The following is a 12,865-nucleotide window of genomic DNA, read 5'->3' on the forward strand; positions in this document are numbered from 1 at the left end:
AAGCAAGCATTTCATAAGCCAGCTTAACCACCTTATCAACCTGTGTAGTCACTTTCAAACAGCTATGACTTGGATCCCAAGATCTCTCTGCTCAGCAGTACTGTTAAGTATCTTGTCCTTCACAGTGTATAGTCTCCTTGTATTTGCCCTAGCAAACTTACTAAACCACCCATCTACATTTTTATCCAGGTCATTTATATACATCACAAACAGCAGCGGTCCCAACACGGATCCCTGCAGAACATCACTATTACAGATCTCCAGCTCGAATAAGTCCCTTCAACCATTACCTTCTGCCTTCTATGCACAAGCTAGTTGTAAATCCAAACAGCCAGTTCACTGCAGACCCCATGCATCTTAATTTTCTAGATCAGCCTCCTGTGAATGACTTTGTCAAACACTCCCCGCTGAACATCGACGGCTCCTCGGTAGAGACGTAAACAGCACCAAATTTCTTGGTTTCACCTGATGGAGAATCTCACCTGATCCCTCAACACCAGCTCCATAGCAAAGAAAGCCCAGCAGTGTCTCTACTTTCAGCGAAGGCTGAGGAAAGTCCATCTCCCACCCCCCCATCCTCATCACATTCTACAGGGGTTGTATTGAGAGCATCCTGAGCAGCTGCATCACTGCCTGGTTCGGAAATTGCACCATCTCGGATCGCAAGACCCTGCAGCGGATAGTGAGGTCAGCTGAGATGATCATTGGGGTCTCTCTTCCCGCCATCACGGACATTTACACTACACGCTGCATCCACAAATGAAACAGCATTATGAAGGACCCCATGCACCCCTCATACAATCTCTTTTCCCTCCTGCTGTCTGGGAAAAGGCTCCAAAGCATTCGGGCTCTCACGACCAGACTATGTAACAGTTTCTTCCCCCAAGCTATCAGACTCCTCAATAACCGAAGCCTGGACTGACACCTTGCTCTATTGTCCTGTTTATTTTTTATTGTAATGCCTGCACTGTTTTTGTGCACTTTATGTAGTCCTGTGTAGGTCTGTAGTCTAGTGTAGCTTTCTCTGTGTTGTTTGTTTTTACGTAGTTCAGTCTAGTTTTTGTACTGTCCATGTAACACAATGGTCCTGAAAAACGTTGTCTCATTTTTTACTATGTACTGTACCAGCAGTTACAGTCGAAATGACAATAGAAGTGACTTGACTTACTCAATCAAGTTGGTAAGGCAAGACCTGTCACGCACAAGCTACACTGGCTTTCCCTAATTACGCCATGGGGTTCCAAATGCTTTTTTATCCTATCCCTAAGAGTATTGCCCAGAAATTTCCCTACAACTGACGTGAGACTCACCAGTCTATAGTTCCCAGGATTTTCCCTTGTTCCCTTCTTAAATAGAGGTAAAACATCAGACACTCGCCAGATCTCTGGAACCCTGCCTATGTCGAGAAAGGAACTGAAGAGGGCCCAGCAATCTTGTCTCTTGCCTCCTTCGGTAATCCTAGGGCAAATTCCATCAAGGCCTGAGAACTTATTCACCTTAAAACTCATTAGAAGGCCCAAAACTTCCTCCTCTTAACCTCTAAATGCCCTAACACATTTATACACTCAGCATTGATCTCCTGGCCCTGCACATCTTTTTCCTAGGTAAACACTGAAGCAAAGTACAGTCGGCCCTCCTTATCTGCGAGTTCTGCATGCGTGAATTCAACCAACCGTGAATCGAGGAAACCAAAAGTGCTCTTCCCGGACTTGTTGTTTGAGAATTGTTCGCCTCACATCTTGTTTGTTCGCTACTTTGTTCCTGTGAAAAAAAATGGCTCCTAAAAAGCAATTCCTCAAAGGCTAAGAGGGAGTGTAAAATGCTACCTCTCACCGAGAAAGTAGATATATTAGATCTTTTGAAAAGAGGCATATCGCATTCCGAAGTGGGCCATAAGGTTGGTAAGAACGAATTGAGCATTCGCACAATAAAGCAGAAAGAAGCTGAAATTCGTGGAAGTGTTAGTGCTGCCCCTACAACGGCAAAAATGGTCTCTCTAGTTGGTGATAAAGTGCTTGCAAAGACTGAGAAAGTATAAAGTGTGTGTTGCTAGAGGACATGTCACAGAAGCATATCCCTGTAAATGGCCAAATTATACGTGAAAAAGCTCTTAGTCTCTATGAGCTCTACTGTGACGGGGTTGATGAAAGCGAGAGAAAAGAGCTTAAGGCTTGTAAGGGATGGCTGGCTGGCTATGTAAAGCGCTACAGCCTCAAGAACATAAAGATTATGGGAGAATTGGCATTGGCTAATGCCGAGGCCACAGCAGTGTTCCCAGAGGAGCTGCAATTCTGAAGTCTTGACGAGGAACATGTACAGTTTTTTTTCTTGTCAATATTCCCTAAACATTACAGTAATAACAATTATTTACATAGCATTTACATTGTATTAGGTATTATAAGTAATCTAGAGATGATTTAAAAGTATACGGGAGGATGTGCATAGGTTATATGCAAATACTATGCCATTTTATATAAGGGACTTGAGCATCCGTGTTTTTTGGTATCCACGGGAAATCCCAGAACCAATCCCTCGCAGATAAGGATGGCCGACTGTACTCATTAAATACCTCACTTGCATACTCCACATTCAAGCAAATGTTCCCCTTTTATCCTTGAATGGTCCTACCCTCTCTCAAGCAATTCTCTTGCTCTTGATGCATGTGTAGAATGTTTGGGATTCATCTTAATCCTACTTGCCAAGGACTTTTCATGACTCTTCCTGGTTTCCCTAATTCCTTTCTTTAGTTCTTTTTTGGCTTCTTTATTCTCCTCATGAGCTTCATTTGATCCTAACTTCCAAAGCTTTACATACTTTTCCTTCTTGATAAATTCATCACCTCTCTGGAAATCCAAAGTTCTCTTACCTTTCCATCTCAGTCCTTCCTTCTAAATAGGAACATAACAGTGCCTATAAAAAGTATTCATCCCTCTTGGAAGTTTTCCTGTTTTATTGTTTTACAACATTGAATCACATGGATTTACTTTGGGGTTTTTTCCCCACACCGATCAACAGAAACTACTTTTGTGGCAAGTTTCACCAAATTGGTTTAAATTTAATACAATAATCAAACACAAAATAACTGATTGCTTAATTACTCATCCCCTTCAAGTCAGTACTTAGTAGATGCACCTTTGGCAGCATTACAGCCTTGAGTCTTTGTGGATAGTTCTCCACCAGCTTTGTGCATTTGGACACTGCAATCTTCCCCCATTCTTCTTTACAAAACTGTTCAAGCTCTGTCAGACTGCATGAAGATCATGAGTGAAAAGTCCTTTTTAAGTCCAGCCACAAATTCTCATTTGGATTGAGATCCCGACTCTCACTTGGCTACTTCAGGATATCAACTTTGTTGTTTTTAAAATCATTTCTGTGTAGTTTCGGCTTTCTGTTAGCGATCATTGTCTTGTTGGAAAACGTCCCAAATCGCGGTTCTCTTGCAGACTGCATCAGGTTTTCCCTCCAGGATTTGTGTATTTTGCTGCATTCATTTTATCCTCTACCTTCACAAGCCTTCCAGGGCCTGCTGCAGTGAAGCATCCCCAGCCAGATGCAGCCACCACCATGCCTCATGGTAGGGATGGTGTGTTTTTGATGATATGTGGTGTTTGGCTTGCACCAAATATGGTGTTTAGTCTGATTATCTCAAATTTATCTCAATTTTGTTTTCATTGGACCATAGAACCTTCTTCCAGCTGACTTCAGAGTCTCCTACATGCCTTTTGGCAAACTCTATCTGAGATTTCATGTGGGTTTTTTCAGTGGCCTTCTCTTTGCCACTCTCCAATAAAGCTGTGACTGGTGAAGCCCCCAGGCAACAGTTGTTATATATATGTGCACTCTCTCCCATCTCAGCCTCTAAAGCTTTTAATTCCTTCAGAGTTGTCATAGGTCTCTTGGTGGGCTCCCTCACTAGCCCCTTCTTGGAAGTTCACCCAGTTTCTGAGGATGGCCTGCTCTAGGCAGATTTACAGCCATATTCTTTATATTTCTTGATGATTCCAGTATCCATCTCCTGACTTGTGCTTTTCAATAACCTTTTCACAGAGTTGCTTGCAGTTTTCATGTGTGTAGCTTTGGCCAGGATACTGACTTATCAGCAGTTGGACCTTCCAGATATTGGTGTATTTTTGCTATAATCAATTGAAACACACTGACTGCACACAGGCAATCTCCATTGAACTAATTATGTGACTTCTGAAAGCAATTGGCTGCACCAGTGATGATTTGGTACGTCATATTAAAGGGGGTGAATTCTTATGCATTTAAGTATTTTGTGCTTTATATTTACAATTGATTTAGGAAGCTTTGTAAGGAACGGTTTTAAAAAATCCAAATTAAATCCACTGTGATTCTATGTTGTAAAACAATAAAACATGAAGACTTCCAAGGGGGATGGAGGAGGGGGGAGGGAATACTTTTTATAGGCACTGTACATCTCCTATACTCTTTGCACTTGATCTTTAAACACCCTTCACATATGTGATGTGGACTTGCCAGAAAATAGGTGTTCCCAATTAACTTTTCTTAGTTCCTGTCTAATGCCCTCATAATTTTCCCTACTCCCAACTTAAAACCCTTCTACAAGGACCATACATATCCTTATCTAGAGCTATCCTGCAAGTTAAGGAGTTGTGGTCATTGTTCATCCACTGATAGGTCAGTCTCCTGGCCAGGCTCGTTCTCCAATACCAGGTCAAGTGAACACCCGCCTCTCGTTGGATCATCCACATATTGATTTAAGAAACCTTCCTATATACACTTAACAAATGCTGCCTCATCTAAACCCCTTGCACTAAGGTCACAGTTTATATCAGGGAATTTGACATCCCCATGACAAAATTTCCCAGTGGCTATTGGGGGCTTAGTACAATACCGTCAGCATAATTGCACCCTTCCTATTCCTGAATTCCACCCAAATGGACTCAGTATCTGATTCCCCCATAATGTCTCCTGAGGGCGACTGTGATATTATCCCTGATTAATAGTGCAACTGATCCCCCCCACCTCCTCCTTTATCTTAGCTAAAACACTGAAAATGCGGTACAGTAATCACGCATTCCTACTCCTTTCTCAACTAAGTTTCAGTAAAGGCTGAACATCATAGTTCCAAGAACTGATCCATGCTCCAAGTTCATTGCTTTACCCATATTAGTCCTAGCATTTAAAAGATACACACTTCAAACTATCTGAACCATCATACTTGTTATTTTGCCTTTCAATACTTTCCCTGACACCTATTTTCAGGCCTGAACCTTCCCTTACTGACCTAGGGCTATTATCCCCAGCCCCCTGCAAAACTAGTTCAAACTTTCCTGAGTAGCATCAGCAAACTTTCCAGCCACGATATTGGTTCCCCTCCAGTTCAGGTGCAATCTATAGCTTTTGTACAGGTCATCCCTTTCCCAGAAAAGGTTCCAAGGATCTAAGAACTTGAAACCCTGTCCCTTGAACAGGCACAATTTTGTGGCTGAAGGGCCTATATTATGCTGTAGGTTTTCTATGTTTCTATATTAAACCTGATTCAGATTCTGATTTCATTTGCCATTTTTATACACTCTTACTTCTTAAGTTCCTCCTGTAGTCCACCCAGCAAACTTCAGTATTTTTAAAAAGTGCATAAGGAATTCTTAACTATGCAACATGACTAAATACAATTAATGTTTTTCAGCCAATTTCTTTGAAAAATGACAAGAGCAGAAGGTTATTGCATTATTAGATGTCATATAGCCGATTCCATATGGAAAAAGAAAATTTCATTAGGTGCCACAAAATGTCAAAAATAAATACATTAAATACAAACCACACCTGGTCCTGACGAAGGGTCTCGGCTCGAAACATCGACAGTGCTTCTCCTTATAGATGCTGCCTGGCCTGCTGTGTTCCACCAGCATTTTGTATGTGTTGTTTCTAGTCCCACTCACCCATGACCCATCTTTGCTCATCTACATTGGCTTTTAATCCCACATCTCAAATCTTAAAAGGTGCTTAAATTACCATGTTTTGTTCCTGTATCTATCTCCAGTCTTACTTATTCACTCCCTTTTTCTTATTCCCTTTGATTAAGATATATTTGTTTTCATTATCCTTTTGCTGGTTAATCCCCATCAATCTCTACCTAATTCAGGACTCCACAGTTGGCCGATATATCACATTCAGGAAAAGAAGTTCAAAAATGAACATTCTACTGACAATTCTTTCAAAGTTTACTTATTAAACTGATATAGTGGCATGCAAAAGTTTGGGCACTCCTGGTCAAAATTTCTGTTACTGTGAATAGTTAAGCAAGGAAAAGATGACCTGATTTCCAAAAGGCATAAAGTTAAAGATGAAACATTCCTTTAATATTTTAAGCAAGATTACTTTTTTTATTTCCATCTTTCACAGTTTCAAAATGACAAAAAAGGAAAAGGGCCCAAAGCAAAAGTTTGGGCTCCCTGCATGGTCAGCACTTAGTAACACCCCCTTTGGCAAGTATCACAGCTTGTAAACGCTTTCTGTAGCCAGAGTCTTAGCCAGCTAAGAGTCTTTCAATTCTTGTTTGAGGGATTTTCGTCCATTCTTCCTTGAAAAGGGCTTCTAGTTCTGAGAGATTCTTGGGCCTTCTTGGATGCACTGCTCTTTTGAGGTCTATCCACAGATTTTCAATGATGTTTAGGTTGGGGGACTGTGAGGGCCATGGCAAAACCTTCAGCTTGTGCCTCTTGAGGTAGTCCATTGTGGATTTTGAGGTGTGCTTAGGATCATTATACTGTTGTAGAAGCCATCCTTTTTTTCATCTTCAGCTTTTTTTAAAAAAACAGATGGTGTGATGTTTGCTTCCAGAATTTGCTGGTATTTAATTGAATTCATTCTTCCCTCTACCAGTGAAATGTTCCTCGTGTCACTGGCTGCAACACAAGCCCAAAGCATGATCAATCCATCCCCCATGCTTAATAGTTGGAGAGGTGTTCTTTTCATGAAACTCTGCACCCTTTTTTTCTCCAAACATACTTTTGTTCATTGTGGCCAAAAAGCTCTATTTTAACTTCATCAGTCCACAGGACTTGTTTCCAAAATGCATCAGGCTTGTTTAGATGTTCCTTTGCAAACTTCTGACACTGAATTTTGTGGTGAGGTCGCAGGAAAGGTTGTCTTCAGATGACTCTTCCATGAAGGTCATATTTGTGCAGGTGTCGCTGCATAGTAGAACAGTGCACTACTACTCCAGAGTCTGCTAAATCTTCCTGAAGGTCGTTTGCAGTCAAACAGGGGTTTTGATTTGCCTTTCTAGCAATCCTACAAGCAGTTCTCTCAGAAAGTTTTCTTGGTCTTCCAGACCTCAACTTGACCTCCACCATTACTATTAACTGCCATTTCTTAATTGCATTATGAACTGAGGAAACGGCTACCTGAAAATCTTTGCTATTTTCTAATAGCCTTCTTCTGCTTAGTGGGCATCATTTATGTTAATTTTCAGATTTTAATTTTAAGCTGCTTAGAGGAGCCCATGGCTGCTGATTGTTGGGACAAGGTTTGAGGAGTCAGTGTATTTATAAAGCTTTGAAATTTGCATCACCTGGCCTTTCCTAATGATGACTGTAAACAAGCCATAGCCCTAACAAGCTAATTAAGGTCTGAGACCTTGGTAGAAGTTATCTGAGGGCTCAAATCTCCTTGGGTGCCCAAACTTTTGCATGGTGCTCCTTTCCTTTTTTTCACTCTAAAATTGTACAAAACAAAAATAATACACTAATCTTGTTTAAAATGTTGAAAAGAACGTTTTATCTTTAACTTGATGACTTTTGGAGATCAGTTCATCTTCTACTCACTTAACTATTCACAGTAATAGAAGTTTTGACCGGGGTGCCCAAACTTACGCATGTCACTGTATATTCAAAATACTTCATTTTATAAATCGTATTCAAAATTTTAAGACAGTGATCAGAGTTCTGGATATGAAAGAAAGATTTAACTCAATATTTTCAAAGGCTTATAATTTATTGACTCAAGATTTAAGTGTATTTATCATGTGTATATCGAAATGTGTCAATTGTGTTGACAACCAACACACCATAGGGTGAGCTGGGGGCAGCCCAAGTGTCACCACACATTCCAACACCAACGTGACATGCCCACGATGCTTGGCAGAAAAATCACAGGACACAATAAGCAAGAAGAACAGCAAAACAAACATCATTCCTGTCTCTCATCCATGGACATACACAGAATCAGGGTTAAATTAAGTTACCATCAGTGCAAAAAGTGAGCCAAAAATGTTAGGTGGTGTTCATGAGTAGCTTCATTGTCCATTCAGAAATCTGATGGTGAAGGGGAAGAAACAGTTCCTAAAATGTTGAGTTTGTATCTTTAGGCTCCTGTACCTCCTCTTTGATGGTAGCAATAAGAGGCATCACCTTTTGAAGATGACCTCAACGCTTGGGGGGGGTGGGGGGAGGGGGGAAGGCTAGTGTCCGTGATGGAGCTGGCTGAGTTTACAACCTCCTGCAGCTTTTTCTAATCCTGTGCAGTGGCCCTTCCATACCAGACAGTGCTGCAGCCAGTTAGAATGCTCTCCATGATACATCTGTGGAAATTTGTTAAGAGTATTTGATGTACCAAATCTCCACAAACTCCTAATGAAGTATAGCCACTGTCATGCTTTCTTTGTTGTATCAGTATGTTGGCCTTAGTATAGATCTTCAGATGTGTTGACACCAGAAAGTTAAACTGCTCACCGTTTCAACTGCCGACCCCTTGATGAGGACTAGTGTGTTCTCCAACTTTCCCTTCCAGCCAAGTCCACAGTTAATTCCTTGTTCTTCCTGATGTTTAATAGAAGGTTGTTGTTGTGACACCACTCAACTAGCTGATGTATCTCACTTCTGTAGGTCTTTCTGTCACCATCTAAAATTCTGCCGACAACAATTATGTCATTGGGAAACTTATAGATGCCGCCTGCGCTGTGCCTAGATTACTTTTCTTCTTTGGCAATAATTCACATAACTAAAATTTGGTTAGGTAATCAAAAGTCACTCAATATTTTCTGCTAGCTTTTTAAGAAGGTAATTAAAATCACTTCCTGCCTACTATTCCCCTTAACAAAAAGACAAATTTCTATGTTACACTTACTTTAATTTAATCTACATTTCTTTGATTTAATCCCTCAATTTATTATTACTCAATTTATTAAATGTCATACACACTTTTCTTAGGAAGGAAATTATATTGTTTCCAAGGACCATGCTACAGCTCTGACATCATTTTGTGCATCAGTAAGGTACGGGCTTATTGCAAAGATAATGAAAGTAGCAAAACTTAAAGGTACTTCAGAATTTGTGCTTAAAGGACTATAAACAACACTGATGCTTCAAAACCCTTTGGTCTCAAACTTGAATTTAAACTTGAATCTCTACTGTTACATTTTAAAATTAACTAGATATTTTACAAACATTAATCTATTAAATCTCTCCCAGATTTAATGTAATTAGTAATACAGATTGAATATGAATCATTGGGATCTTTAGATATACATGTTAGAAATATTAGCTGGATAGTTGGCCAACATGATAAGAGTTCCTGTTTGCAAATCCCATCCTTCACAGTCATCCAGAAAAATGGCATGAGATGCTTGAGGACACAGGAGCAGATATTTGCTTTTGCTGATATTATGGTTTAAATGGAAAATCCTTTCCAATTATTGCATTGTCACAACTTACAAAAAAGCAACAGATCACAGCAACAAAGATCTCAGATATCTGCCCCTGCTTTTGTCCTCTCCAATATTACCAACACAAATGCTAACTACCAACTGTTACATGCAGTTATCTCCCGAAGGCCAGAATTAATAACTAGGTTTTGAGATTTTAAGCTACTTTATGTTAGTTTTCTTACTCACTTGAATACGTTTAGAAAGAACTTCTTGAAGAAAGGAAAATAACTGGGCGAGGGGGGAGGATTATATGGAGCAAACTGAACTGATATTCATCACAATCAAGAATTTAATGTTATTTTCCAGCCCTCTGAACAACTGATGATTTCTATGTAGCTTCATATACTATTACTTTCTTATACCAACAATACATGCTTTGTGTGTTGTGATTCCTCTGATAAATAAATTAATACAATTGCTTACTTCAAAGTTATATTTCTCTTCATCATCCTGACTTAACTGTTCTCTAATACTTGGAAGAATGGTCTTTTAAGCAGCTACTTCTAAACTAATGTATATAGTTTCATCCCATATTCCAGTCACTCATTTGCTTTCCCATCTTTACCCATAACTGATTCTTAGATACTGAAATCACACTTCTTATTGGGATTTCAAATCTGCTTGTTCAAAGAGTGGAAGCCTTATTAAGAATCTTTATCACCCCAGGACATCTTCCTACTATTCAGCAATTCAGGCTGAGTTAGCAAGTTAGCACTTCAGGACAATGAGGAAATCATAACCTGAAAAATTGATTATTTCTTCATTTGATACTGCCCAGCTTATTAGTATATCATGCATTTTCTGTTTTATTTCTAACTAGCATCCATATTACTTTGCTTTAAAATGATTTTTTTTGTTCTCTTAACTAGTCCTTATTGAAACCTCCGCCTGTGCCTTCTTTGAATCTCAAACATCCCACATCTTCAAGTGAATTATTTTTGCTGAGGATCAAGTAATGTGTGGAGATTAATCGATGAATCAAGTTTACATAGAATAGGGCATCAGGTGCACAGCAGCCAACCTTCAAAAGATTAGTTATGGAAAATACTCTGGTGCAAATAAGTTGCCTGCTTATATCTTTTACATCTGTGGTGTTACATGCAGTTATCTCCCGAAGGCCAGAATTAATAACTAGGTTTTGAGGTTTTAAGCTACTTTATGCATGAAGATTTTCTAATTGCTCCAAATTGTACAAGAAACATCTTTTAATTTACTAGAAGAGTTAACTTGCACTAATTGTGCGCCATCTTTTGTCAAGTAGCAGAACTCTTGCTCAAGTGAAAAACCAAAGACCTTCTCCGCAGAAATCTGAGCACAAAATGCACACACAGTTTCAGTACTGAGGTAAGACTGTACTGGTATACTCTGAGGAAGTCAAAATGAGACCCCTTCTAACAGAGGAAGTAATAGATTCCATTTTGAAGAGAATTTTTCCCTACTGTTCTTTCAGGATTATTCCTCAACTAACATCCATAAAATGGATTATTTTGCTGCTCCTCTCATTGCTGTTGATAGGCTTTTGTAGAGCAGGATGAAATTGTCGTGTTCTACTGGAACTGAACAATGACTTTTTCCAAATGTACAATGTGGTGTACAAGAGTTTTATGTTTTAAATCTTGGGGAATTATTGGACATTTCCTATTTTTCATATTATTTTCTTATTTCATATTGGTTTGGTATGGTCTAGCTTTCCACAGTTCAGCAAGTTCATGCCTCCATACCAGATTTGTCATTTTAACACTCCTATGACTGCATTTATCAGGAAGCAGGCAAAACTTCTTTTAAATCAAAAACAAAATTGTGGCAGTAAAGAAAGAATCTCTCCTTTGGAAACTATGAATACAGGTGTACGGATTTAAATAGCACGGTGCTGGTGTCTCGTTCAATGCTTACTCCAAATCCCTTACCTTTAAGTAAGAGCCATAGTACTTGGTGACATATGGACTATCACATTGGCTGAGCACTGTAATCTCCTGCTGTATGTCTTCTATCTCGTCTTCTGCCTCTTCCAAGTCAATGATTTTGATTGCCACAACTTCTTTACTGCGATTCTCTATTCCTTTGTAAACTTCACCAAAAGAGCCTTTTCCAATCCGTTCTTGTTTCGTAAAGAGCTCCTCAGGGTCCATGCGTGCATTCTAAAGGAAAACCACAACATCACACATTTTTTGGTCTAAAAGAGAATGCAAAGTATTGTTTGTTTAGGTATAATATAACTGGCATTCAATTCCATAATTGCTTTTGTTCAAAATTCTAAACAATTTAGGATGTTATACAGGATGCAAAGTGGAGTTTAAAAAGATATCTCAAGTGTTATTTCACAAAGAACTGAGGCAGGACAATGGACCGAATGCTCTCCTTTTAAGTGCAATATAATTTTCTAGTCTCTATGAAACAAAAACAGGAATTCAACCTCTTATGGCTGTTCCAACATTCAAGAAAGTTATTAAATTGTAACATACCGGTAATTAACTTCTAGATTCCCTACTACACTTACTTTACAGAAAGCTGAAAATCTGATCCAGCATCCATAATCTTTTGAGGGAAAAAATTCCAGGTTTATCCTATAGACGTGTTACAAACCAAAAGCACAGATATCTACAAATGCCATTTTGTCATACCCCACAACCCATTTATCCTTCATTGGTCTTACTTTCTGACCCAAGTCACAAACTTGTATCCAATTTCATGCATTTTTGATTTTCCCAACTATCTGTTATGAGACACAAGATGAAAAAATATCATTGCAAGAGACTTAGAGTCTCCTGTGTAATATGAACCTGACTATACATCAACATCAACTCATTGCTGGATTCTGATGTTTTAATGCAAGGTTCTTTCAGAAGTCAGGAAAGCAGCATAAAACTTGTTGCTTCATGATCATTTTATTAAGTGTTGATAGAACAAAGGAAAATTGAAAATGGAGGGTAATAGAGGTCTACTAAATGAAGGGAGAGATAAAGAAGCAAGGTGGTGCCCAGCATAGATCAGCTATTCTTAAACCAATAGATAAGGAAATTCCATTTATAAATAAACATTAACCAACGAGAAAGCACTTATTCAATACTGCAGTAACAGGAGCAGCTTCCAGAATCATACCAGTGTTATACTTATATAACCATTAGCTGTTGGATCTCCATTAAATTTCTAATCCGGAAGTCAAAAATAGGAAGC

General features: G+C 39.1%; 1 protein-coding gene across 3 annotated transcripts in view; it reads right to left on the reverse strand.

Moving 5' to 3' along the window:
* The window catches only part of stk25b (serine/threonine kinase 25b), an 84,892-nt gene that overhangs the window by 34,695 nt on the left and 37,332 nt on the right, over window positions 1–12,865 (reverse strand). For all 3 annotated transcript variants that reach the window (XM_073040640.1, XM_073040639.1, XM_073040641.1), the window contains exon 2: window positions 11,599–11,829. In XM_073040640.1, coding sequence (XP_072896741.1) covers window positions 11,599–11,829 — 231 coding nt within the window. The remainder of the gene's footprint in view (window positions 1–11,598; window positions 11,830–12,865) is intronic.

The sequence above is a fragment of the Hemitrygon akajei genome, chromosome 3 (assembly GCF_048418815.1).
Source record: "Hemitrygon akajei chromosome 3, sHemAka1.3, whole genome shotgun sequence".
Classification (NCBI taxonomy): domain Eukaryota; kingdom Metazoa; phylum Chordata; class Chondrichthyes; order Myliobatiformes; family Dasyatidae; genus Hemitrygon; species Hemitrygon akajei.